Source organism: Sebastes umbrosus, chromosome 23 (genome assembly GCF_015220745.1).
Source record: "Sebastes umbrosus isolate fSebUmb1 chromosome 23, fSebUmb1.pri, whole genome shotgun sequence".
In the NCBI taxonomy this organism is placed as follows: Eukaryota; Metazoa; Chordata; class Actinopteri; order Perciformes; family Sebastidae; genus Sebastes; species Sebastes umbrosus.
Window position 1 is genome coordinate 11,173,985 of NC_051291.1, and position 27,850 is coordinate 11,201,834.

Below are 27,850 nucleotides of genomic sequence, written 5' to 3' on the forward strand. Positions count from 1 at the left end.
CCGACTTGCAAATCTTTTCAGCGAGAGTGTATGCGTGTGTGTGTGTGTGTGTGCGTGTGTGTGCATTTGCCATGCCCCAGTGCCAAATGATGAATGTCATTTGCTCGAAGTGCACATTGAGTTGTCATGACGAATAACTTTGCCTCCCATGTAGTCAATAGAGAGTATCGTTTGTTGTGCGTTGACAAATGTGTTGTTTTTCCTCCACTGCACTGACTTCTTCATAGCGGTGTCCGGGATTAAGGCCACACCACCACCTTGCATCTTGGCGCCTCCTCCTCCTCCTCCTCCTCCTCCTCCTCCTCCACACTGCATGCCATTTGAGCTGCCTGCACTATTTTTTTCCATTTCAGCATCTTGATCGATCAGTACCGCTGTGGTTTTCTCCCTCATTGTCGGTGTGTGTTTTTTCTCTCTCTATCCTCATTTTGTGTTTTTTTCTTCAAGAAAGTAACGACAAAGTATCTGAATGTAACTGAGCATTTGAATGTAAGGCCGTGGAGGGGGTCTTGCTGTGTTTCAGTGCATTTTCTCATTTCCTCTGCTGCACGAGATGTGGTCAGGACTGCATTGTAGAAGACGACTTTCTTTTTTTTGTTTTTGACTGGTCTACAGATGCTCCTGTAAACGAATGTCTTCCATTTGTGAGATATATATGTGTGTGGGTGTGTGTGTGAGCGGCGCACGTGTTTTTGTTTAGATCGTTTATTGCCTATTAACTCATTAACATCTGTGTACTTTTGTCTCCCCGTCGCTCTCTCTCTCTCTGATTCTCTCCTCTCTTACCCTTCCTCTCCCTCTCATCATCCTCTGACTCTAACAAAAGCGGGTAAGTTGTGAGGATGTATAACTGACCTCCTGGATATGACACCATTGTTTGCCCTGTCTGCCATCTCTCCTGTCTGTCCCCGCCATCCGTCCTCTCCCGAAAAAGACCAGTGCCAAAGCTGACGTCTCTTATCTATCGATGTATCCTCTCTATCCTTTCATGGCTGCTAACAACAACGTCATTGCGGTCTTTCTTTTTTGTTTCATTTACCATCTGAAGACGTTTCTTCCCCCTCCTTTTTACAGTTCAATGGCAGCTGCATCCATGATGGCTGGACTGAGAATGTGCCGCCGCTAAAAACCTCGGGGGCCCAATTTTTACACCCGGAATGTCTTCCTCTCCTTATATGTGTCTCTATCTATTTGTGTGAAATAACCAGCTGTAATATCTGGTTATGGGAATTGTCAAAATGTTCTTTTTGTTTGTATGATTTTGTCATAACTGTTTCCTTACTTCCCTTTCCCCAGCTATGTTCAGTGGATGTATTTCTCCATGCATTAGACCTGACCTGAACATAAAAACATGAGCTATCTCCTCCATGTGCTGGATAGATGAGACAGTGAATGTACCTGGTTGTGTTTGGACGAACACATTTCCTCTTTTTTGTATGCTGTGTTTAAAGTGCCCTTTCACTGTACTGAGGCCTTGGAGTGCTACATGTATATCATGTGTGTTACGAAGCCTACTCTTTTCCATTTGTCAAGTTCTTTGACGACACACTCAGGGAACGCGTTGTTGATTCCGAGTTCTTGTGATGAAATGTGTTCACTAAGTAGAAAAAAGTACTGCGATGTTTTTTGGTGTGTGGGTGTGAGTTACGAGTGTGTTCCTTGGTCCCGTGCTTCTCCATGTCTGGCCGGGTGTGGGAGGATTCAGAACAATACAAATAGCCCTGTGCACGACAGACAGAGAGCATCTATTCACCGCTCTTTGTCGATTAAGGTGCAAATTTACAGGCAAAACAAAATACCACTCAGCCCTCTTAGGTCACACTTTCAACACCTGCTAGATAAAAAAAAAATAAAAAATCATGGAGCGCAGCCCAGACGGTGTGAACAAAAGTGACTTTTTAAAAATACCCTGCTGCATGGCTCAAAAACTGCATCAACAAAAGTATCAGCGTGAAAAAAAACGAATCTCTCTCAGCAGAATAAATTCAGAGCGGCTGAACTGGGATGAGTTGGGCATTTGTGCTTAGATTAGCAATGTAGTGTCCAGGTTCACAGTACAGCACAGTGCCTTCCAGGTGCACTCAGAGAGCACATAGAGTACCTCCGCCAAGGATGTACAATCCTCTAAATGTGTTATATTAATAAAAATGTTTACATATTTTCAATCCGGATCGGGATCTGCATTCAAATACACAGTTACACAGACAATTTACTTTACAATTCATAGTCACATAACTACTGTCAAGGAATATTACGACATTAATTGTGCCAAATTTTAAATTGACCACTGAGTTATAGGTATTTGAATGTGTTATGTTGCTGTAGTGTCCCCTATGTACATAATGCCATCAAATTTCACAGGCTCCTTAAAGGATAACTTCAGTATTTGTTCATCCTGTGCCCTATTTTCCCATGTTTCAACCAGTTTTGAAACTGGTCCAGTATTGAGGGAGAACGCTGCTGCAGCCACCAGCTGTTAAAAGAGCTGTAATATAATCATTTGGAGCAACCTAGCACCGTCAGTTTACGTCCACAAAATGCTTGTTTTTGCCACTGACAGGCTCTGATTGTTATTATAAGTGCCAGATAACATTATGGAGAGGACCCTACAGAGAAATTAAACCTTTTTTTTATCTTTCGCTTGATTCCGGTCTGTTTGTAATTGTGTGTCTCACTCGGAGAACTCTCGCTCTGAAACCTCGCGTTGCATCCACGTTGTCGAAATCAGCTAAATATTCAGCCATGATGACGCTGAAAATCTTTTAGAAAACGCTTTCTGTACTACGACACAACAAACTGACAACACCTGTGGTACTCCTCTCTCCACTCTCACTCATGTTCCCAACATTGTCTTCTGGCAACACGTCAAATGACACAATGACAGTCAGACACTTAATAGCAATATTAATAACAATCAGAGCCTGTCAGTGGTAAAAAAAATAAGCTTGTTTATGTGTTTTTCTTGGTCACCCTAAATATGTGATGTACTTAATATGGTAAAGATTGACAAAACAATCTCACCTCAAGCTCCATTTTCAATAGTAGCTGCTCTGGAGCTTTCGACTGTATTGCACAGTCTTCATGAGCAGATTGAGTTTTGCTTAATCTGCTCCAGATCAGCTACTGAATGGATCTTGAGGTGAGATTGTTTTATCAACTGCTGTTTCAAGGTCAAACATAAACTTTTGAATGACATTTGTAGCAGTGGTGGAAAACAAAGTGCATTAAAATGACCTCGTGGTTACGTTATCCACACCGAAAAAAAGCAATCACTTGTTGGCTAATGGACTTAACTTCCACCTAATGTCATTAAAATCTATTAAATGGATTTAGTTGTTTTAGTATATACTAAAAAATAAACTACAAGTCAAATACATGTACATACTTCTTCTTTCTACTAGCGGTGAATTTAAGATTATAAATAGTGTAGGTGTACAGTATGACAGGGAGAATGTTAACGTCAGGATTAGGGATTTGGGAATGAATATATTCAGTGAATGCTCTCATAAATTCAGCGATACAAAGCCTGTGTGTGTGACTGTGTGTGTGTGACTGTAGCTACAGTTGTGTGATTGTCTGCGGCGCTCTCTGGCAGCACAGAGATGAATGATAAAACGCTGCCCTTTTCAACACTCTCAGTGTACAGGCTGGGATAGGAGATAAAATGTGTTTGAGTACTCTCCTCTCATGTATTATACACACACACAAAGTCCTGTACACGCAGACACGACGCCGTGACTGCAGGGATTTGTGAAAGCAGTGTGCTGCAGGAGTGAGGATGTGTTGTATCAGAGTGAGAAAATGTGTGTTTATAATGATGTACGAGTACATGTGTTCATACGAGGTCTCCTCTGTCCCCCGCCCTCAGACACGAGCTATTGGAGGAGGCCAGGAGAAAGGGTTTACCTTTCGCCCAATGGGACGGTCCCACAGTTGTAGCCTGGCTGGAGGTAAGTAGTCAACTGTCCGGAGACAACATTTTATTTGTTGGTTGATCTCTAACATGTTATTTTGATTGCAAATATACTCGAATGAAAGGTACTAAAGGTGCATGTAAAGACCCAAGAGCTTTACTTTTCCTGCTCAGAAGCTTCCTGTTGACTTGACTTACATGCATCCCACTGTTTACCATGTTTGTCTTTAAATAACGTGCAGAATAAGGCATAGAATTCAGACTAAACTTAGTTCCATTTGCCTTAAAGGGATAGTTTGGGTGTTTTGAAGTACGGTTGTATGCAATACTGTTCTATAGTCAGTGTATTACCTACAGTAGATGACTGTCGGCACACCCCCAGCCTGGAGAAACAGACAGGAGCGCCGATGGCGAACTGAGAGTAAAACGTATCTATATTGTTTTTGTCATCTGAGCCTGCTGGCGTTGGAAAGAGCATAGATAGGTTTCAGTTTTCTGTCGGAAAGGAGAAAAAAAGGTCTGTCTGACGGCAGGATAAAGCGGTGAAAATATTCTAAATATAGTGTACGCTTAAACTGATATCAATATTTTTAGGTGAGCTTTCTTTTAGGGGGCTAAAATATGTTCTGCTGCCGTTCCCGTCCACAGCAGTACATTGCTTTGCTCTCTTTGTCCCTGGGGTCACGCCGACCGTCATCTACTGTAGGTAATACACTTACTATGGATTTCAGTACCTCATACAACCCCACTTCAAAACACCCAAACTATCCCTTTAATGTTTACTATGCATTAAATGTCATATGTTCTCAAGACATATATGGTATTTGCCTTCTGTTTGACATCAAACGTTCACTGTAACACATCTTTGACTTGGTTAAATAAGCCATTGAATATACAGTAATTGTATTTGCTTAGATCCATTATGAGTCATTTCAAAAATGAGTATTAATATTTAGTAACAAAAGCGTTGATAAACCAAAACAATACCTTTTACAATTTTTGATGAGTCATTGCAGTGAATCACTCACTCAGCTCCTCTGACTGATATTTTTGGACTCACTGAACATATTGAAATACACAGTAGGAAAAGTGCAAAATATAGAAACTCTACTGCCCCCTGATGTTCAGTGAATGACCTACAGCCACCAGCCAATTCATGACTCCCACCAACCCCAGGTGTGAAACAACATGTTGACTATCAAGGGACTAAAAACATGCCACAACTACTGATAAATATAGAATTAACTAAACTAAGATGAGGTCAAGGACAACCAGATTTAAAGCAAAAAAGCCAAGAATGAGCTGTTATATCAGTCTAGCTCTACGTTCAATATGGCCAAACTCAACATCCCCGTGCTCCTTTGTCTCCTTCTCCTCTCTGTGTGGTAAAGCTGTGGTTGGGAATGCCGGCCTGGTACGTGGCGGCGTGTCGCGCCAACGTGAAGAGCGGAGCCATCATGTCGGCCCTGTCCGACACGGAGATCCAGAGGGAGATCGGCATCAGTAACCCCCTGCACCGCCTCAAACTACGCCTGGCCATCCAGGAAATGGTTTCCCTCACCAGCCCCTCTGCACCGCCCACCTCCAGAACCGTGAGTTGTACAGAAAAATACCGGGAACATGGACGAAGACTAGAGTTTTAGTTGTACAAGCATCTGTTAGAGACGGAGCTGATCAGGAGGAAGAAGTAATCTCTTAATTTTGGGGGGTAGAAATGGAAAAGAAGGAACTAGAATACAATTTTAAGAACTACACCTATTTCTTGCTGAAAATTAGATGAGGTTAATAACCACTATAATATCTGTCTGTTCAATATGAAGCTAGAATAACTAGCAGCCTGTAAGCTTAGGACAAAGACTGGAAACTGAGGGAAACAACTCGCCTGGCAATGTCAGAAAGTAACAAAATCCACCTCCAAAACTCAGCATTAAAGTCTAAAAATGACAATTTGTGGTAATTAACATGTTAATTATTGAGCTTCAAGGCCTTTACACACCGGGAGCGTGACGAATAAACGACACAAATATGCGATATACCTGCAAATATTATACGTCTAGGGCTTTTATTGTGAAAGGTAAGAACTGCCTTTGTCAAGGTTGAAAGGAGTAATAAAGTTTGCTGTCTTGTTTCAGACCACGGAGCCTCGGTGTTGATTCATAAATATAGGGCGTAACTCAACCTGTTCCGCGCAACGTGATTGGTTGATGCCTTTTATTCGCAGAAAAATTCAACCTTGTTCCGAAAAAGCTTTTTCGCTGTGCAATATTCGCTTTCTGTGTGAAAGTATTCATAACGAAAATAACAGTGTGTAAAGGCCTTTAGATTTTGTAGCATTCGGACAGAGCCAGACTAGCTGTTTTCCGGTCTTTATGCTTGGTTACGCTAACAGGTTACTGGGTCCAGCTTCATATCGAATATCAAAATCTTCTCATCTAACTCTCGCCAAAAAAAAGCGAAGAGCAAATTTCCCAAAAATACAGAACTATTCCCTTCAACTTCTCTAATTAAAAGCTAGAGCACTAACACCCCTCCTACTCCTGACCTGTTTAAATGACTCCATTCTGCTGTTATTTAGCCAGCATTAAAAATAGATGACATCATTTCTGCCTCCAGATCAGCTCCGACAACTGTTTGTATGACTGATTGTCCTCTCTGCTTACATGCGCGACGCCTCCAGACATGATCGACACGTGTGTTGGCGGGTGACAGCAGACAAATGATTGGCAAACAGAGCCGTTAAACAATCGCACCCAGCACATTTAAAATCCTCCGGTTCTCTTTGTGATGAGTAAGTGAATATTACAGTGGGAGTGCAGTTTTGTAGAACATTGCTCCAGTGTGTACAGTAGTTTAGCTCTCCAGTTATCCCAGTCGCTTTCACAGCTCCCTCCCTGTTGTCATGGTAATTGCATACGGTCTCTAAGGACTGTGCTGCTCCTTAATGATAGCGACTGTTCACACTGCAGAGCAAGGACTAATATGCTTTATACTGAAGGTACACATACACAGACGATGCAGACCATACATCACACCGACATGAGAAGTCGTGCGCCGTTATATAAACCCAGCGGAGAGTATTCATTAAAGTTTTTAAGTCTCTACACAATACTATCTAAGCATGCAGTAGTCATAACTCATGAGCTCCTGCACTTTTTCTGTCTTCTCCTTGTTGTAAAATAACACTAGCAGCTCTCTTTTACCCTCCCCCCTTCGTTCCCCCTTTTACCTCACCCTCTCATCGACCACTTAGCTCCACTTCCACACCTCATGAAACTTTCATTACAGAAGCATGCAACTCCACGCACCCCGAATCACAAACTCCCCCGGCTGTGACGGGCCCCTCCGCCGCCTGTCGTCGCACTTAAAACAGGGGGTTAATTGACCTTGTAAATATGGTTTGACGTGTATGTCGAGCAGAAAATTGAAGGTGGGGGGGATTGGTCACTTTACCTCCGCTATTACAACCGGATCCCCCCTCAAACATGCAGTGAGTGCTCTCCACTATTACAGGCCTGTGCCTTGCTGTGACTGCAGAACTGAAAGAACTGCTGCTACAGTGACACAGAATAAAGGGTCGGTTCACACAAAGCAGAAAAAACATATTTTCTGTTACTTGTAGTGTTTTTTTAGAGGCAGCCATTCAGATAGTTTTGGAGTTATCCGTGCTGAGATTTCTGCCTCCACCCCAATAAAAGCAGTTTTGATTGGAACTACTTTCTACTGAACAAATAGTCCCCATTATAACTACTGACCGCATGTTGGATTAGATCAGCGTCTCCCAACCTATTTTCCTTGAAGCTTAGCGATGTCATCACCCTAAAAAAAATTACAAATCCTCAGACTAAATCTTCAATTTGAATAAAGTGATCCAGTGTATTAAATAACGTTAGTCTTTTTTTTATTATTATCAATTTTCCTTAATGAATAGAATAAAGTGATGACGTCTTGACAGATTCGCTAATCGAATGCAGATACATAATATAATCTTTTTTTTTTTTCAAACTTAATTAAATGTAATTTCTAGTGTTGTTAGATTGCTGCTTGACCGCCCCGTTAATACAGGTTCGGGCCTCCCGTTGTGTGGTTCAAGCGGGAGAGCGAATAGGTTTTTGACTGCAGTGAATGGGTTGTTTTTGAAAGGCTAAATGCTGTTTTGTTAGATTTTGCTACTAAGTAGATCTTTTTAAATAGTTTTATATACAGACTTTTGTATAAATTATCCACTAAGTGTGTTATTATGATTTTAGTTATACATGAGCAAATCTGATTTTGACAACTTCAGAGCAGACAAATCCTGGCGCACACCCTGTGATCTTTGTCGCCCCCCCTTAAGAGGAGCCCAGAACCCAGGTTGGGAACCACTGCATTAGATAACACTTGAGAGAAGTGTCTTTTCTGTAAGTTGAATGAATCAACCCTTTACTCGTAGAATATAAAGTGCTCCAGGGATGACGTTTTTTTTGTAGGCCAACCGGGAAGTTAGCATCGCCACTGGTTCCCTCGACAAAAAGCCAATGGGATTTCTCCATTGGGTTTTTGAATATTGCAGAAAATAAGCTCTGTGGCGAACAAAAGTTTATGATACTTACAGTTTTTAAAGCATAAATGCAATCGCCAGAAGTAAAAAGCTAACGTTAGGCTATAAACGAACTACACCACGGTTGCATGAACAAAAGTATACACAACGAGGCTGTAAAGGCAGACGAGTCGGCGTGACGACGTTTAGCCGTGTGGGGTATTTATCGATGTTTTTTATGTTGTAGAACAAAAAGTTAAAATCTCTTACGCTTCTGGTAACCACAGACCTTATTTCAGGCATCTAACTAAAAAGCCATTGACTTCCAGTCGAGGGAACAGGAAGTGCTAAAATGCTATAACTCATTTCCGGGTTTTAGGTCTCATTCCTGTAGCACTCTATAGATGAAAAGAGGGATGTGGGGTTTGTGTGTCTGTTTGTCTTAATGGTTTGTGGTCTTCCTCGTTGTGCATGGCATCTCTCTGTTATTTGTACATGTACTTGTACGCCGAAACTGGGAATGTCCTGTGCTGTTCTGTGTTGTGTTTTTGTCCTCTTCACATGCCCTTTGACCCCCTGGCGGGTTCGGGGGGCCAGTTCATGATCTGACTGTGATGCTATAACACTATTGGCTTACAGTGGTGCTGCTCTTCTTCTTTAACACTGCTTGCCCCTCCTACCGGACCTCTACTACCAACCCTGCTGCTGCTGTTGCTGCTGCTGCTGCTCCTCTGTCTCTCGGGCTCTGCCCCTTGTAGCCGTCAGGCAATGTATGGGTGACCCATGAGGAGATGGAGACCATGGCAGCCCCTTCCAAAGCGGTCAGTCCCCCTTGTTTCCTTTACCGTCGTCCCTTTTCTTTCTCTGTCAGTCATGTGTGTTGTGTGTGAGAGTGGATATCAGAGAGACTGAATGAGGAGAGAGACCTGGGTGGTGACCGATGGAGAAGGCATGCGTCATTTAACCCCTTTTTCCTGATCTTATCAACACTCATTTTAAACTGAGTTTTAGTTGGAGGAGCCTCTGTCAATGATATACAAAGTACTGTATGTGTGTTTGGCCTGAAGCCTTCTGTTGCTGATGATGGCTCGATGAAGTTGTGAGTCATTCTTTTGCTGTAGTTTGACTCTCCAGTCTGACAGGTCATGAATCATCAGGGCTAGACTGTTTTATTCCTGTGATAGTTACTAGTAACACTTCCCAAAAGTCACCACACACCACATCTCTGCAAGTTATTTTAGCTTCTTTAGGTCTGCACGTCAGTGAGTCAGCCTGATTAGGCTGGATGTAAAAATGCAGCATTTGTATCCAAAAGAAATAAAGAAAAACTTCTAGAGATCTGATGTGCAATGAGATTTGAATTTCTACATCGTCATTTTTAATTTTTTTATTATGTGCCATGGAAGGAAGGTAATACATTTTGACCATCACATTTTAATTAGTACAATAAATAACTGGATTGTAACTCATCAGTACCTTCACCCCATAGCAATACAAAAATCATGTCAATTTTACAGGACTTTTTATAGAAAAATACAGATTTTACTACCATATAAGAGCTATTACCCCTTTCTAAGGTTACTGCACTTCAGGACCTACAGTACAAAGCTAAAAGCAAATCTTATACCATTTTTCAGGACAGCGTTTTGACCCATTAGTAAGCTATTTCCAAACTATAAATGCAAACTGCCAGCCCACATCTGAGGGTAAAAAAAAAGTCCCCCCTGGAGAACAATTCACACACCATTTAGATTTAAGCTTTCTTCCCTTTTAACTTTCCTCAGCACTCAGCAGCTACTCCCACAAGCCTTTTACCATGTCTTGAAAGCACCTTGCCGTTAGTCAAGGTATCTGAAAACGTAGCAGAGGTTGGTCTCTTAGCTTTCTCTTAGATGCAGGAGTACTACGACCAAACTCCGCTTTGGGGTATTAAATAAAAAACATATTTAGCAGGACCTATTTTTGACACTTTTGATAGTGAGAGTAGCAAATAAAACGGCTAAATCATGTAATACCAGGCTGCTTAAATTGAACCCTTGTTCATTCAGCATGCACTGTGTTGGGTTTAACACCCTTTTAAGGGACATTTGGGTGCAGCTGCAGGATTTGTTTTGGAACAATCAGATTACAGTTGGTCTTCATTTCCTGTCATAAGTATTTTTTTTTGTTCCTTGTTTCAATCAGAAGTCAGACTCTGAAGAGGGGAGCTGGGCACAGGTAAGAGGAATCCCTGCTGGTTTTATTTCTTGCATTTGTCCTTTTAAAGTTTGTTTATTAGCCAATATGAACATGTATCCAGTAAAAGCATCAGTTAAGATCTGTTTTGTTTGTGCTGATTTGTGTCTTCTCTATCAGACTCTAGCTTATGGCGACATGAACCATGAGTGGATAGGGAACGAGTGGCTGCCCAGTCTAGGACTACCTCAGTACCGCAGCTACTTCATGGAGTGCCTGGTGGACGCGCGCATGCTGGACCACCTCACCAAGAAGGACCTGAGGGTGCACCTCAAAATGGTTGACAGCTTCCACAGGTACTGGACTCACCTCAACCTGCCTCATGGTGACCGTCAGCAGAGAGCATCAAGAATACATTTCATAGAATCCCTGTATAAAATCAAAGTTTTCTCCATGACATGACTGTGTATATGTGTGATTTTTCTAACACCAGAACAAGTTTACAGTATGGCATCATGGGTCTGAAGAAGCTCAACTATGACAGGAAGGAACTGGAGAGACGCAGGGAGCACAGCCAGCACGAAATGAGAGGTGAGTGTACCCAAAATGAAAAAAAAAAAAAACGATCATCATAACAAACCAAAATAAGATGCTAGAAATGAATAAAAAAGAAATCCGGCTCTGAGATGAGATTTCTGTGCTTGTGTTGTCTGCAGACGTACTGGTGTGGAGTAATGAGCGGGTCATCCGCTGGGTGCAGAGTATAGGCCTGAGGGACTACGCCAACATCCTGCTAGAGAGCGGTGTGCATGGAGCTCTGGTCGCCTTGGATGACAACTTTGACTACAGCAGTCTGGCGCTGCTCCTCCAGATCCCCAACCAAAACACTCAGGTACTGCAGCTACGCCAACACTTGCCTTGATCAAACGTTAAAACGATGATAGATACATTTGTTTTCTTGCAAACTGTTTTGAATTCAAATAAAGGTTAGACACATGTTTTGCCAAAAAATCAGATGTCTGGTCTAAATCACATGGTCTGACTATCACTTCATAGCTTTTCCACACTCATTGTGAGGGGAACATTTTTCATTTGTTAACGTTTTAAAAGCCAAATTTAAAGGTGCTGATTATGGCCAGAAATATCATCCGTCACCAGCTTCAGTCCAAAAGTAGAGGCATGTCGGTATCAGCCTTCAAAAAGCTGGTCGAATCTAAATCAGAACATGCAGATTTGCCAGCTGTCACTCTGGCAGGTTGCCCTGTGAATTCTCACTGCTTATCTCATCCATACTCAGGTAAAATGGATATGCAGCGCGAATAACGTAATGTGTCAGCTGCCTCTTTTAGCATTCTGCTAAAAATAGCTGGCCTTGTGGAAATCAGAATGTGTTGGGTATTTATTTTTTTTTTTCTTTCCTCAGGCACGTCAGATTCTGGAGCGAGAGTACAATAATATGCTGGCGCTGGGCACCGACAGGAGACTGGATGAGGTGAGCTCAACTGTTAACCATTAATGTCACCAAAATGTCATGATAAATATAGCATATTAGTCATTTCAGACCACTCGCAACAATTACACTTTTACCAACCCTATACTCAAGATGGTTAAACCTAATTAATTAGCTCACACTCTCAATCGAAGATGACTCTATTTATATATATTTTTATGTAATTTTTTTTATTTAATTTTTTTATTTGTGTACACATGTTGAAACAATTTCAGAAACTACTGTTTACAATGTGGAAAACTCCAATAAAAAGAGAAAAAAAAAATCATAAAAAAGTCAGTACAGGTTGTCATAAAAATGTAAAAAAAAAAGTCATAATATATTGTCTCATAAAAAAGTTGTATAAAATACAATAAAAATGTGGTTTCTATTTTGTCTGTAAATCAGACCAGTGAAATGAAGCTGCCCCAACATTGATGCACTGAAAGCATAGATTATGTATTTAAATGGCTTCGACTGAGAGATTATGTGATTAGGATGCATCTCTTCATGATTAATAATAGTTGTAAATAAAGATGCAGAAGTCCTATTTAAAAGAATTGAACTTCTCCCCTACAGCACCATGACCTAAATTTCCCAGTATCCCAAATGTGGCCACATAAAGGTTTTGAAAATAGACTTAGTAAACCTTCTCACAGCTAACGTCGACAATACAACATGTCTGCACACTCAAAGCAAGAGAAGTGATTTTTTTTTTTGACTGCATTGGTCCTTGTTAGACATGTTTTGCTTTTCCTTCCAATCAATTAGGCCTTTTATATAAGTGGTTTGATTTAAGAAGTTTTTGCAAGATAAGACAATTTGTCGCCTGACATAAACGACCTCCTTTAACACGTTGTCACTTTTAAATAAAGCGAATTTGAAAGTGAAGTGTATTCCTACCTGATTTATGAACTGTATATCTAAGTTTCACAATTTGTAACTGTGAATGATATTTTATCTTTTTCATCAGTATGATGACAAAGACCTGCGAGGTCCATCGTGGAGGAGGCAGTTCCCGCCCAGAGACGTTCACGGTATAAGTATGATGCCCGGATCGGCAGAGACTCTCCCTGCTGGCTTCCGTCTCACCGCCTCGTCTGGCCACTCCCGAAGATTGCCCCCTGAGGGTAAGTGCCTGCATCTGCACCTAATACACCCCTTGGCACACTGTTATTTTTTATATTGCATGAAATACTGTTTTCTGAAAAGTGTCTTTCAAAGGCAGCTACAAAGCAGTGGTTAAAATCCACCTGTTGCACTGGTACATCAACGCACCACACCTGAGGAGTAGCTGCCCCTTGCTGTCTTTGTGACTCTGTCTCTTGTTCTCTCTGACTCTGTGACGGCTGCTCTGCAGTACTATATGAGGCGCTGGATGACAGTCCTGACGACATGTATTTGGATTGGTTTCAAGGTCAGCTACGCCCCTTTTGAGGGTTCTGGGCTTGTTGGCCCTGCGTGTCTTATTATTCCACATATACTCCCTCCTCTTCACATGGTCTCTGCCAACCACTGTCCGGCTGTATCTCTCCTTTTCTTTGTGGTCTTTCACCTTCGCCTCTCTCTCTCTTTCTCTACTACTCTTGAATCTTTGATATCCAACTACAAGGGCGTTGTTTTGCAAAGTAGTTGTGTTTAGTCACCCTGGTTGTAAAAAGCTACGGGGTCAAGTTATGGATTAAGACCCATGCTTGCTGGTGTAACCCTTGAAGTTACAGTTAATTAAAGCAGCGGCAAAACAAAAGGTGGCTGAGCGGTGCTATGTAAGTTGGCCTGGATCAGGAGGTTTACATAGGTGACAGTACGTCTTGGATGTCTCAAGAACTCAAACTGACAGTTTGCGTCATTCCTCATCCCTCTGCTGTTAAAAGAGGACACTGGCTGAAATGGGCTCTCATTAAAGGATCACTCCAGATTATTACAACTTGGTTCTCGTTTTTGTAGTTTCGGCTATCATTTCAGTTTGTTGTACTCCAAAGTAATGAGATCTGGGAACGCAGTGACATTGCAAAGAAACACAATCAGACAGGTTATAAACAATTAAGCCAGATTATCTAAACCGCTTCATTTGGAGGTACAAATTTAAAGTGAGCGCACCCCAAAATAGTGAGAGGAATCCGTGACGGGAACGTCAAAGCTTCCTAGTGCAGGAAGTTTATTTACGATTTTAAGAATTTCATTACAATGGATCGTTTGGACAAACGTTTTATCTTCCTAAATAGTACTTCTCAAATGGGGGGATTTGTTTAAAACCTGTATGATCGTCTGACTATTCATGTATTTTGCACCTTCAAATTTTCCTAGTGATGACGCCGCTTTCCCAGGTCTCAGAAATTAACTTGGCTAAGTTCAAAGTTATTAGTACCAATTGGAACAGTGGCCAAAACTACTAAAATAAGACAAAATAACTATAACTAATAATAGCTTTCAACCACATTATTAGTAGATTTAGTTGTCTTGGAACTGTACATGTTTAAACTCTCATGATTATTAGCATCTTGAACTGTCAGGATCATCAGAATCATGAAAAGTTTAAACTAAGTGATCATTAAATCGAGATTATTTAGTCAACTCCTGCTGTTTCCGAGGTCAAGAATGAACAGTAAAGCTCAAAGATCTAAGTTGTAATGAACTGGAAATGATTGTTTAAAGGGATACAGAGTGTACTAGCAACTGTGTCTTTACAAATGATGCCACCAGAGTTGTGATACATGACTGGAAACCATCCCTCTGCACTGATTTTGGCCAGTGTTCTCCTCTAACAAGGTGTTCCTAGTGACACTGAAACAGCCTTCCTGTGTTCCTATGTCTCTATTCACTGTACTCCTGGTCTGTGACGTCCACAATACACTACAAATCTTGTTGCTGCTGTTATCCACTCAAAATTAAGACTTCCTTTGAGTGCCTGATACATGGCTTTCTCTTCTGAGGGTGATACAACAAGTATTCTCCGTTGTGTGAGCAAAGTGTTTTGCTTGTGATCTCACGCATCCCTATTGAGGACGTCTTATCTCGTGGCACATGTTTTGGGGTGGTGACCGAGTGGAGGAATGTTTCCTTCTAACTCAGTCTGATGAAGAGGAGCTTTAATATTTCGACTTATAGATCTTTCTCTCTCGCTGTCTCCCCCTACAGTTGGACCCTCTGCAGTGCAGCGGCTGGACAGCTCCACGGTGAGAACCTACTCCTGCTGAGAGGAGGAAGAGAGGGACGTTAAACTGTACGCTGTATGTAACACAACACAGACTCCTTGCTCTGTTCAATACACCGCTTTCTTCAAAAGTGCATAAAACAGATAATGGATTTTTTTGTCTCGTCGACTTGGCAAACATGTGCAGTGTTTTTGCCAGATAACCGTGATAAGGTGATAGGAGACAGAAGGACTAGCAGCGAGCCACCGTCTCATCGTGATGTCGCCCCTTTAATGTCTGTCCAAAAAAGATGAGTCAGGTTTGGTCTAAGCTTTAGAAATCTGCTTCAAATACATGAGGAGTTCAATACCTGACACAGGGACTAGAAAAATATTAAAAACTGTCATAGGAAAATTTATAAAAAAGACTTAAGTACTATGTTGAAAAATTGATTATGAAACTTTTTTGAGACTTTTTTTTCAACTACCAGCGAACCACATGCTATACTATGATTTTTATTTGTCGACATACTAAGACTTTTTTTTAAAAAAATTCTACATACTATACTATGACTATTTTAATTTTTGATATACTATACTATGACTTTTTTTCAACATACTATACTATGACTCATTTTCTATTTTATGACATCCTATACTATGACTTTTTGTATTTTTCGACATACTACTGTGACTCATTTTCTATTTTATCACATACTATACTATGACTTTTTGTATTTTTCGACATACTATTATGACTAATTTTCCATTTTATCCCATGCTATATTATGACTATTTTAATTTTTTTTTTGAAATGCTATACTTTGACTTTTTTTTCAACATGCTATACTGACTTATTCTTTTTGACATACTTTACTATGACTTTTTTTTAGACATGCTATACTATGACAGTCATGACCGAGACAGGAAAAGTTAGGGTATAGTATGTTGAAAAATAAAAAAAAGTCATAGTATAGCATGTCGAAAAAACTAGAAAAAAGTCATAGTATAGAATGTTGAAAAAAAAAAAAAAAAAGTCATATTATAGTATGTCGAAAAAAAGTCAGGGTATAGTATGTTGAAAAAAAAAGTCATTGTATAGTGTGTCGAAAAAAACATCATAGTATAGTATGTCGAAATTTTTTTAAAAAGTCATAGTATAGCATGTCGAAAAATAAAAAAAGTCATAGTATAGAATGTCGAAAAAAACAACATGGTATGTCGAAAAAAATAAAAAACATAGTATAGTATGTCAGAATAAATAAAAAACATCATAGTACAGTATGTCGAAAAAATTAAAAAAGTCATAGTATAGTATGTCGAAAAAACTAGAAAAAAACTCATAGTATATAATGTTGGAAAAAAAAAAAAAATCAGAATAGTATGTCGAAAAAAAAAAAACAGTCATAGTATAGTATGTTGAAAAAAAGTCATAGTATAGCATGTCGAAAAAAAAAAAAAAAAGTCATAGTATAGTATGTCGAAAAAAACAACAGTATAGTATGTCGCAAAAAATTTAAAACATCATAGTATAGTATGTCGAAAAAAAAGTCAGGGTATAGTATGTTAAAAAAAAAGTCATAATACAGTATGTCGAAAAATAAAAAAAGTCATAGTATAGCAAGTCGCAAAAAACATAGTATAGTATGTCGAAAAAAAAGTCAGGGTATAGTATGTTGAAAAAAAAAGTCATAGTATAGTATGTTGAAAAAAAAAAAAAAAAAAAGTCATAGTATAGTATGTCGAAAAAAAAAAACAGTCACAGTATAGTTTGTCGAAAAAATAAAAAAAGTCATAGTATATAGCATGTTGAAAAAAAAGTCAGGGTATAGTATGTCGAAAAAAAATTAAAAAATTAGTATAGCATGTCGGAAAAAATAAAAAGTCATAGTAAAGCATGTCGAAAAAAAAGTCATAATACAGTATGTCGAAAAATAAAAAAAAAGTCATAGTATAGTATGTCAGAATAAATAAAAAATATAGTATAGTATGTCGAAAAAATTTAAAAAAGTCATAGTATAGTATGTCGAAAAAAAAAGTCATAGTATAGTATGTTGAAAAAAAGTCATAGTATAGTATGTCAGAATAAATAAAAAATATAGTATAGTATGTCGAAAAAAATAAAAAAAAGTCATAGTATAGCATGTCGAAAAAAACATAGTATAGTATGTCGAAAAAAAAGTCAGGGTATAGTATGTTGAAAAAAAAAGTCATGGTATAGTATGTTGAAAAAATAAAAAAAAAGTCATGGTATAGTATGTTGAAAAAATTTAAAAAAGTCATAGTATGTCGGAAAAAAACAGTCATAGTATACTTTGTCGAAAAAACTAGAAAAAAGTCATAGTATAGTATGTTGAAAAAAAAAAAAAAAAAGTCATAGTATAGCATGTCGAAAAAAATAAAAAAAAGTCATAGTATAGTATGTCGAAAAAACAACAGTATAGTATGTCGCAAAAAATTTAAAACATCATAGTATAGTATGTCGAAAAAAAATTCAGGGTATAGTATGTTAAAAAAAAAGTCATAATACAGTATGTCGAAAAAAATAAAAAAAGTCATAGTATAGCATGTCGAAAAAAACATAGTATAGTATGTCGAAAAAAAAGTCATAGTATAGTATGTTGAAAAAATTAAAAAAAGTCATAGTATAGAATGTCGAAAAAAACAACATGGTATGTCGAAAAAAATAAAAAACATAGTATAGTATGTCGGAATAAATAAAAAACATCATAGTACAGTATGTCGAAAAAAACATCATAGTACAGTATGTCGAAAAAATAAAAAAAAGTCATGGTATAGTATGTTGAAAAAATTTAAAAAAGTCATAGTATGTCGGAAAAAAACAGTCATAGTATAGTTTGTCGAAAAAACTAGAAAAAAGTCATAGTATAGAATGTTGAAAAAAAAAAAAAGTCATGGTATAGTATGTTGAAAAAATAAAAAAAAGTCATGGTATAGTATGTTGAAAAAATTTAAAAAAAGTCATAGTATGTCGGAAAAAAACAGTCATAGTATAGTTTGTCGAAAAAACTAGAAAAAAGTCATAGTATAGAATGTTGAAAAAAAAGAAAAAAAAAAGTCATAGTATAGTATGTCGAAAAAAAAAAACAGTCACAGTATAGTTTGTCGAAAAAATAAAAAAAGTCATAATATATAGCATGTTGAAAAAAAAGTCAGGGTATAGTATGTCGAAAAAAAATTAAAAAATTAGTATAGCATGTCGGAAAAAATAAAAAGTCATAGTAAAGCATGTCAAAAAAAAAGTCATAATACAGTATGTCAGAATAAATAAAAAATATAGTATAGTATGTCGAAAAAATTTAAGTCATAGTATAGTATGTCGAAAAAAAAACAGTCATAGTATAGTTTGTCGAAAAAAGTCATAGTATAGAATGTTGAAAAAAATAAAAAAAAGTCATAGTATAGCATGTCGAAAAAAAAGTCAGGGTATAGTATGTTGAAAAAAAAAGTCAGAATATAGTATGTCGAAAAATAAAAAAAATTCATGGTATAGTATGTCGAAAAAAAATCATAAAACCGTCTTAGTATAGGATGTTGATAAAGTAGTAGTATGCCAAAAAATTCATAGTATAGTATGCCATGAAAATGTCATAAAAGATTCAAGGTACAATATGAAAATTTTCTGTAGTTTAACAACAAACATCCAAATCCATACATCCTATTTAACTATGATTATAATTGTCTGCACCTCTCACAATATACGCACACAGTGACAGGTGTTACAGTAGGTAAGGCTGAAATCAGTGCATTTACCAGTTTAGGCATCGGGCTGCAGTAAGTACAGACAAGAAAACCTTTAGTCCTTGACCAGTATCATTAAAAGCCTCTAAAATGTATTAAGTGCAGAGGTTGGAGGCACAGTCAACAGATAATAATGATATAATGCTCGACTGCAGGGTTATCAAAATGAACAACACAACAGCTACAAAAGCAGAGGGGGATTGATTCACAGGGGAAAAGTTTATGTGTCTTCATAACCATAATTTTGTGTTTCCAACGACTTTGCTCATCCCGTGAAGCACCCTGTGGGCTGTTTCTAAGGCTTTCATCAGCTTATTTTTATAAGTACTCCCACACAGCGAGAAAAAAAGAGACAGAATAAAGTGCAAAGTTCAATAAGAGCAAAGGGTTGAATTCTGGTACAGTACATGTGCATAGGAAACACAATATGGATTCTATTCAACTACTTTGTGCAACACAGTAGGACTGTCTCTACCTGCTGAAAGCATTTCTTTTTCCACTGCTGCAAGATTTGCATTGAGACACCCTAATAAACCATTGCGACTTCCTCAATTCCTTCATTTCAGACTCAGCTTTTTAAGATCGTTTTCAAAACATCCACACAGTATGTAATTGACAGACAGCAAGAAACCTCACCAACTTTACAGTTCCTCATTCAAAACTACTCATTCTGCTTCCCCTTCAGGTACAGTTCTGAACGGAGATTAACTAGTGGAGCTGCTGGACAGGCCAACCTGCCGAGGAATAAACCATTCTGATGACACGCACTGCCAAGAAGCCCTGCTCTCCTCTCTGACCCCCTTCCCCGACCCTACTCCTCCCTCCCTATAATGTGGGCACCAGATGCCGGTGCTAAACTGTCCCGCAGGCTGCCCCGTTGTCACCATTTCTACCTTTTACATGTACAGTAACTTGTCGAAGCATAACGTACTGTGTATTTCTTCTACAGGAGATGTGTAGGTTATCTGTAAATAAATATGCCATTTTTTAATATATACACACATCTATGTATAAAAAAAAGATATTCAGAGTTTGTGCAAAAAAACGTCCCTGCCACCTCATTTAGTGGACCATAGATTAATATATGCTGCTCTTTAAAAAACTGTCTCCATATTGCGCCCACCCCTCTCTAGATCATTTTGTACATATGGTTTTATTTTTTCATTGTGATGATGATAAACCTGTGCTGCACCATAAAGAGAGAGAGGAAGAGACTGGATGTTGTGTGAAAAACCTGCCCTCTAGTGGTGTACAAAAACCACTCTGAGCCCCATTACCGGCACCAACAAACTTCATTATCCTTTCTTATGGACTTGCGGTGACTTAAGGGAGCATTTTAAGAGGACAAGCCGACGCACTGGAACGACATGACAAGCACTTTGATACAACCGCATCAACTCAACGGACTATTTAGTAGCCAAGGACACAAAACAAGAGTCACCACTTGCTCTCCGAAGTCGCACAAAACTCAGAGAACAAAAAAGCAGGACGTCATTCATAGAACCTGTCACTTGTTGTACTGTATGTTTTGTCAGGCGATACATTAACACAAAGGACAACTACACACTCAGCCAAGCTGGCCTTCTCCCCTTACCCCTCAGACACTACTACGGTAACAGAACACAGGAAATAACTGAAAGACAGACTGCTTTAGCTCATAGTGTGCGTAGAGTATATGACCATGTTGAAGTGAGGTGACATTTAATGACAAACCTGTTGCTTGCTGTGACATTTTACATCGGTGTAACTGTTAACTCTTTGTTTTTGTCAGAGTTTTCAGGGTAACCTATTGTACCAGCCCTGTTATCTGTCTTTTAGTTATTTCTGATGGATGACTACAAAACTCAAGTCTTACGCTTTTAATTTGTTTTTACATCTTCAATTTGCACGAACAATGAATCATTTTATTTTGTGTCCATTTTTTTTATTTATTACTTCTTGTACTTTGGTCAAAAATTAAGTGGTGAGCAAGCAAATTTTCATTGTCAATAAAAAAAAAAAAAACTACAGTCAGTGAATGAGTTGTCAGGTATTCATTTTCATTCATAATTAAAAAATCTTTATGGCTCGAGGGCATCTTTTTGTACAAAAAGGTAGCCGTACCTCGCCTCTGCTTAAACGGTTTCACATTATTCTTCAGATTACATACAAATACATCGTTAATTTCAGTATTACTAATGGAAAAATTAACACTGTAAAAAAATACTGACATCAAGGTCTACATTCAGCTCGACTTAAAAATGAATAATCAACAATTTCACTTCTACTTTGAGTTCATATTTGCAGCACGGCGTGAACATGCTTGCACATGCCTTGCCGAGGGAGTGATTTTGTGTTGTGTATCCAACCTTAGTTTTCTTTTGACATCCAGCAGATGAGTTCAGGCTCCGCAAGGTCTCAGGGCTTTTTCTACCTGCCTCTCAATGTCTTTGAAAACTTCTGGGTCCTCGATGGTTGGAGTGATCTGTGGGGAAAAACAGTTCCTTTGTAATTCTACTAGCAAAGTAACACAAAGATAATTAAAAACAATTAGAACCTAGTGTGGTAAAATCTGCTAATTAATACCTAATTAAAGTGATAATTGAATGATTAGCAAAGTCAATTATGTTTACATGATAACTGTACTCTGTACAATGCAAAGACATTTTTAAACTTTTACATTTTAACTTTATTTTAGGGCTTTAAGGCTGTTGCCACGGAGACCTTATATTTACATCTGTAAACAACTGACTCTCTCCAGGCCTTTAGCACCCGATCAGCAGAAAATGGAGTCAGTAACTATACGGAGATGTAATTTCAAATGAGCTCTCGGTTCTATTTAATGAGTTCAGGGCCTGCTAATGCACCGTCATTACTCAAATTCTGAATTGAAAAATGAGCTTTACTGTCTCCTGAGCAGCTGTGAATCTTTGCACAGGGGACAAAAAAGAAATACAACAATATTTCCCCTCAGCAATTTTATCCTGCAGTATTAAACTTTTAAAAAACTATTGTTGATGGGAATCATGCACAAAATATTTCCCTAAGAGTTGTATCTATAGATACTATACTAAGACTTTTTTTCGACACACTACACTGACTTTTTTATGACTTTTTTTAGTATGCCATAAAAATATCAAAAAAGTAATATTATAGTATGCCATAAAAATATCATTAAAAAGTCATAGTATAGTATGCCGTAAAAGTCATTTAAAAAAGCCGTAGTAGTACGTCATTAAGAAGTATATATAGTATATCATAAAAAGTCATAAAAAAAATGAACATAGTATGTTTTAAAAATGTCATGAAAAAAGTAAATATAGTATGCCAATAAAAAAGTCATAGTATAGGATGTCATAAAAAAGTCAAGAAAAAAATCATAGTATGTCATAAAAAACTGTCTTAAAAAGTCATGGTATAGTATGTCGTAAAAGTCATAGTGTAGTGAGCCCAGCCATTCAAATTAATACAGCATGACGGTCAGAACAACGGCTAGTGAACTAGTCAAATGACCACGGCAAACAATTCAATGTCTGTTCTATTCTAACTATTTCTATGGTTGTATGGTACCTTGTAAGGCTTTCCGTTGACCAGGTCGGCTAAAGAGGAGCGAGGGATCTTGCCGGAGCGCGTCTTCGGCAATCCTCGGACAAAAAGCACTTTCCTAAAAGCAGCCACAGGTCCGATAGAGTCTCTCACGAGATTCACCATCTCTTTTATGATCTCCTCTTCGTTTTTCTGCACACCTGGATACACAAAATACATGTAGTTTTAATACCACCTGGAATATAACTTGGGTTGTGGTCTTAAATTTTGTGGGCAAGTTATCTTGAAGACATCAAAATACTGATAGCCAAGAAATCACGATGAGTACATATTCTATATTACTTCAGTGAACTATACATCTGTGATGCCTCACCATTCTTGAGAACACACAGAGCCAAAGGAACAACACCCTTCAAAGTGTCCTCTAGACCCACCACAGCACAGTCTCCCACAGCAGGGTGCTGCATCACTGACTGAAAAACACACACACGTGCATACGTGATAAATACCACAAAGAAGAGTTGTGAAAACCTGTGTGTGTCACCTCCTGTGTAATGGTTCTCCTACCTCTTCCAATGCTCCAGCTGACAGCCTGTGGCCTGCCACGTTGATGACGTCATCAGACCGGGACATGATGTAAAGGAAGCCCTCCTCATCCACAAAACCTGCGTCCATGGTGTCATAATAACCCTGATGGTGGAACGGAAAGGAATGATTATGTTTCAGCATTTGGAGCAGGACAGTTTTTAAGTTTTTTCAGTTTGAATTTATGAGGTCTCTGTCTATGTGGATCCGTGATGAAAGATGTAAACACTAGAGGGCCACCTTTTACTACATATTTATCACCACCCACTCTACTACATTATTAATCCAGTGTCATAAATTGCGTCAGTGTCATATCAAATTGTTCTTTATTAAATCAGACTGCTGTGCAAATTATTTCGTGTCCAATAAACATCAGAATGTGAAGAAATGTTGATGGTCTTACTGGGAACTTAGTGAAGTAGAGCTGCTTGAACAGATCGTTGTTCTGCCACAGTGACAATGTCGCACCAGGTGGTAAAGGTAGTCTGAAGGAGAAAAGTATTAAAAACAAATCAAGTTCCATTCCAATATTTATTTTTTAACCCTTTCCTTCTGCCATAAATGTACAAAATATAATAATGACGAGTTCTTCAAAAGTTAAAATTGCATACAGACATCATCTGCTAGGCTTCACCTCGATTGACACACACTGAGACTTTGCACACAAACGGCGCTTAGGAGAGCTCGGTTACATTTTGTTTATCCAGAGACTACCAATAATCCCCCTTCTTGACCAAGATGATCCCATTTCCCAAGTCTGAACCCTAAACATGCCTCTGCATAGATTAATTTCCCTACAAGGAGAATATTCAAAGACACGAAAAAAATCTTATTTCTGATGCTGAAAGTGAATATTAAAAAGCATAATTTCTGCTGTTTATGACTGCGGCAAAAATCTACACACTGTCTTCCAATATCATTTGAATAAATATATAATAAACTAAGCAACTAATGCATGAGATTGGCTGCCTGCTTTTAATTTGAAAAGTCTGTCACACTGGTGAGTGCTTCCTACGCACAAAAGCTGCACTTGAAAACAACATCATGTATAACAATAAGATGTATAACATCTTTAAAGGTGCTTTGTACCAGTGGTTCTCAACCTTTTTTGTGTCAAGGATCCCTAAATTGATATACATTCTGTCACGGACCTTCATCTGAAAAGATTTTGGTTGTTAGATATGATTATTAGTTAGTAGCTGATACAATGATGAAGTGAAACCTATGATCAGAATAGTCACTCTTATGATGCTTAGTCACATTGGGCTCATTTCTATAGTGAATTAAATAGTGAAAATAAGCTATTCCTCATTTTTCTGGGGACCCCTGTGGAGTTCCCTCAAGGACCCCTGGGGTTTCCCACGCCCCTGGTTGAGAACCACTGCTTTATGCATTCTCCAGAGCATTAATTTAGCAGCAAACAACTATTTGTAATGTAAAGATATAATGTATACCTGAGCAGAGAATGAAGTCGTTCTCCCTCTTTGTGCGTTGTAATCTGAGTTTATCCTTAATCTGTTGACGTCGCCGGGCCGGCCGCACGTGCCTTTTAGGGGCAAGTTTGTGCATGTGAGCGTGCCCCACTGGCTAGCTCATGGATGCCGCTCTGCACTGCTTTCATACAGCGGTTACAGCTGATAACGCCGTCCCGAAACAACGGCGTCAGTGCGGAAGCGTAGCGCCCACCCTCCCATTCCTGTTGTTTTCACTGTTAGTGCTGTTAGTTGTGAGCCACCAGCTCAGCCGTCGTTATGTTGAGAGCCGCGCGGAAGCAATAGAAATGCTCACAATCTCACATTTAGGACCTTTAATAATCTAGTCCCCTTGGAAAAATTTAAAAGAGAAACACAACTGTTTATTTGAGTTGGATTTAGTCTCTTCCTTGTGTGTTTCATAATTCCGTTTCCTGTCTGTTGTGTTTTATTTTCCATCTTAACTGTAACTGGTGTGCAGTCTTGGCAGGACATTAAAACACATAGTGCTTAGAGGCAATAACACATTACATTACCTCACTCTCTGTAAATATTGATTACGATTTCATGAAGCTGTGGATACAGACTTTCTGGCTACTAGAAGGAAATACAGTAACAGCTGCTCCTGTCTGTTTACAGCTCGACCGCTGGTTCTCGCTGTTTGCACTGTACATGTGAATTCCTTGGAAATCCCCCGTGTTGGCACTGAGTCAATATACCAGCAGTTAGAAAGAACTGGGAAATGGAGTTGGAGTGATAACAGATAGGTAGCAAGCTGGAAGATAAGGCAGCACAAGGGGCTAAGGGTTGGCTGCTGAGGATTTCGATGAAGTCCACTTCACACACACACACACACACACACACACACACACACACACACACACACACACACACACACACACACACACGGATACAAGCTGCCCAACAGTGAATTCAGGTGAAGATTAATGACTAAAAGATTGGAGTTTAAATTTAATTAGAGTTTCTTCCGATACATTTTAAACGTGACTGCATGTGCGAGTGATAGAAGGAAAGGTGAAACAATGACTGAGATGCTCACGCGGCTGTGAACATAATCACTCAGCTTACCTCACCACGATATTTCCCAGGGTTCTTGGCTTCACCTCCTGCATGTCATCATCGATCACTGTGACTAGTGGAAGGGGAAGAGCAAGTAATTCATATTCAGAGGCGGTGCATCACCCACTGGCAAACTGGAAGAGCAAACATATTGAATGCTCTGCAGGGAATGACAAGCAGTTGCTAAGCTTTATCCGTTTCAGTTTTAAGTTTTATCTGTAATTGAGGAAATAGAAATTAAAACGTGTGCTGTAGCTGACTTCTTACCTTTGTAACCTGGAACAGGTTTGCCAGCCTGACCTGCAGGTGGCGTGAGTGAGTTCCCCAGACCAATACATGTGGAGGTGATAGGTGAGCCGGTTTCTGATGAGAGAGACACAGAAAAAGGAGGTACATGAAGACTCATATCTGTGTGGGAGACACACCAATGGTCAATTGGCCTAGTTTTTTGCTGTGTGTCCAGCACCGTTGGCTCTAGTCTGCCCATGTCGGAGGCTTTTTGGCCGATTCAGCATGTTGAATCAGCGAGTGGAGCTTGTCGGTGAGAGAAATCACTCTGATTGGCTGTTCTAGTTAAACGAATCAGTGCATGAGAAGAGAAACGGACGTGAGGAAAGCATGCCAACGAGTAAAGTCAAGAGGAAACACTCTCACTCTTGTTTTTTTAATTTTCATCTCTTCTGATTGTTCCGATACACGGATATTTTCACAGCGACTTGGCCATCTGGAATGAAGCTAAGTGGTGAGTGATATACGTATCATAACAATGGCTTGTATATCCGCAGTCCTCGGTCTTCCAGAATCCCTTTTTGACATTAAACATTAAAAATGAGATGGCCCGCTGTTGGGCCCGGCCGCTATTCGATCTCTCGGAGGCTCAGTTTTAAAGTAACTGGTATCCTATAAAACTAGAAAAACCTAAGGAATCCATTGGTACCAAGCATGTCATACTGGCTTATTGAGGAGGCTAAATAAGTTACACTCAATTTTGGCGAGGAAAAACTGGCATAGCAATTTTCACAGGGGTCCCTTGACCTCTGACCTCAAGATATGTGAATGAAAATGGGTTGTATGGGTACCCACGAGTCTCCCCTTTACAGACATGCCCACTTTATGATAATCACATGCGGTATGGGGCGGTTTAAATGTTATTTGTGCATATTCTAAAATGGTGTATTTCTGGTGTGTTCTTGACAGTTTTCTTGAAATTAAACTTTATGAAATCGCAATATATTTAAGCGTTACTCCTGTATCATGATACGTATCGTATCACCAGATTCTTGCTCTGGATTTTTTTGCTTTCTATGCAAATGGTAAACCTTCTAATCGTGATCAAAAGAGCTTGTGTGGTATTGGGTTGCATTGCTTCTGCGAGCATCATTAACCTACATTATGCAAAACTATGACAGCTCCTATGGGCTCTCCCCGACTCCGCCACCCAACTGTGTGCTCCACATACAGCGAAGGCTTGCCTGTTTGTCAGCCCTACTAGCCCACCCAGAAGATGAATAACAGAATTGATCCAGCTCAGTAAGCAGGATTATATTAGAAATCACACAGCAAGCAGACCAGCTCAAGATCAGCATCTGTCTCCTATGATAAATTGAAATTTGTTTGAAGAAACACGTCTACTTTTTTAGTCACTGGGTGTTTTGTTGGTTTCCCGTAAATACGAAAACAAAGATGCAGCTGAATGCTTCCATCTGTCTCTCATGTTTTCCTTTTTCCAATGCTTGGAGTTTTACTTAACCCAGCTGATGTCTCAACTAACAGGTGACAGACGGCACAAAATATCCTTCAACGCAATGATTTCCATGATATCTCTACTACACATTTACATACTATGGTGCATCTGTCTGTTTTACTATCTGTAGGTGCATGCTGAACAGAGAGCTTTCTGGCTGTTCAAATAAAAATTAGATCCGACATGTGACCACTTTTCAGAAACCAGCCTTTTGACACTAATACAGTTAACAAACAAAAGGCAGCTAAATTGCCTCGTGCACTGCCATTTTTCTCTTCACCAACATGCAAATTTATGCACAAGCTGTTCCAAAAGGTAATCAGATCATCTCCTCTGTATGAAGTTTCTGTCATGTACTGTGCTGGAGTTATTGTGGCCAGGAGTGTCTTGGCATTTCACCCCCGTTAATATGCAAATTCATGCAACAAGGTGCACTAAACCTGAATCAGATCAGTT

At 39.1% G+C, this 27,850-nt stretch overlaps 2 protein-coding genes across 17 annotated transcripts in view; one reads left to right on the forward strand and one right to left on the reverse strand.

Moving 5' to 3' along the window:
• The window catches only part of ppfia2 (PTPRF interacting protein alpha 2), a 226,225-nt gene extending 205,219 nt beyond the window's left edge, over window positions 1–21,006 (forward strand). For 5 of the 15 annotated variants that reach the window (XM_037759972.1, XM_037759967.1, XM_037759969.1 and 2 more), the window contains 13 exons: window positions 827–829; window positions 3,869–3,950; window positions 5,305–5,505; window positions 9,188–9,250; window positions 10,614–10,646; window positions 10,785–10,960; window positions 11,098–11,195; window positions 11,321–11,496; window positions 12,028–12,096; window positions 13,067–13,223; window positions 13,454–13,510; window positions 15,232–15,323; window positions 19,674–21,006. In XM_037759972.1, the coding sequence (XP_037615900.1) occupies window positions 827–829; window positions 3,869–3,950; window positions 5,305–5,505; window positions 9,188–9,250; window positions 10,614–10,646; window positions 10,785–10,960; window positions 11,098–11,195; window positions 11,321–11,496; window positions 12,028–12,096; window positions 13,067–13,223; window positions 13,454–13,510; window positions 15,232–15,290 (1,174 nt within the window). In that variant the 3' untranslated portion in view covers window positions 15,291–15,323; window positions 19,674–21,006. Of the gene's footprint in view, window positions 1–826; window positions 830–3,868; window positions 3,951–5,304; window positions 5,506–9,068; window positions 9,251–10,613; window positions 10,647–10,784; window positions 10,961–11,097; window positions 11,196–11,320; window positions 11,497–12,027; window positions 12,097–13,066; window positions 13,224–13,453; window positions 13,511–15,231; window positions 15,324–19,673 lie in introns of those variants that run through there. The other 10 variants (XM_037759970.1, XM_037759980.1, XM_037759974.1 and 7 more) reach the window with 7 other exon arrangements.
• Window positions 20,923–27,850, reverse strand: part of acss3 (acyl-CoA synthetase short chain family member 3) — a 45,111-nt gene continuing 38,183 nt past the window's right edge. Inside the window, exons 10-16 of one of the 2 annotated variants that reach the window (XM_037759994.1) lie at window positions 25,918–26,013; window positions 25,660–25,723; window positions 23,502–23,583; window positions 23,081–23,203; window positions 22,887–22,986; window positions 22,538–22,713; window positions 20,923–21,452 (exon numbers count right to left, since the gene is read on the reverse strand). In XM_037759994.1, the coding sequence (XP_037615922.1) occupies window positions 21,369–21,452; window positions 22,538–22,713; window positions 22,887–22,986; window positions 23,081–23,203; window positions 23,502–23,583; window positions 25,660–25,723; window positions 25,918–26,013 (725 nt within the window). In that variant the 3' untranslated portion in view covers window positions 20,923–21,368. Of the gene's footprint in view, window positions 21,453–22,537; window positions 22,714–22,886; window positions 22,987–23,080; window positions 23,204–23,501; window positions 23,584–25,659; window positions 25,724–25,917; window positions 26,014–27,850 lie in introns of those variants that run through there. The other variant, XM_037759995.1, reaches the window with a different exon arrangement.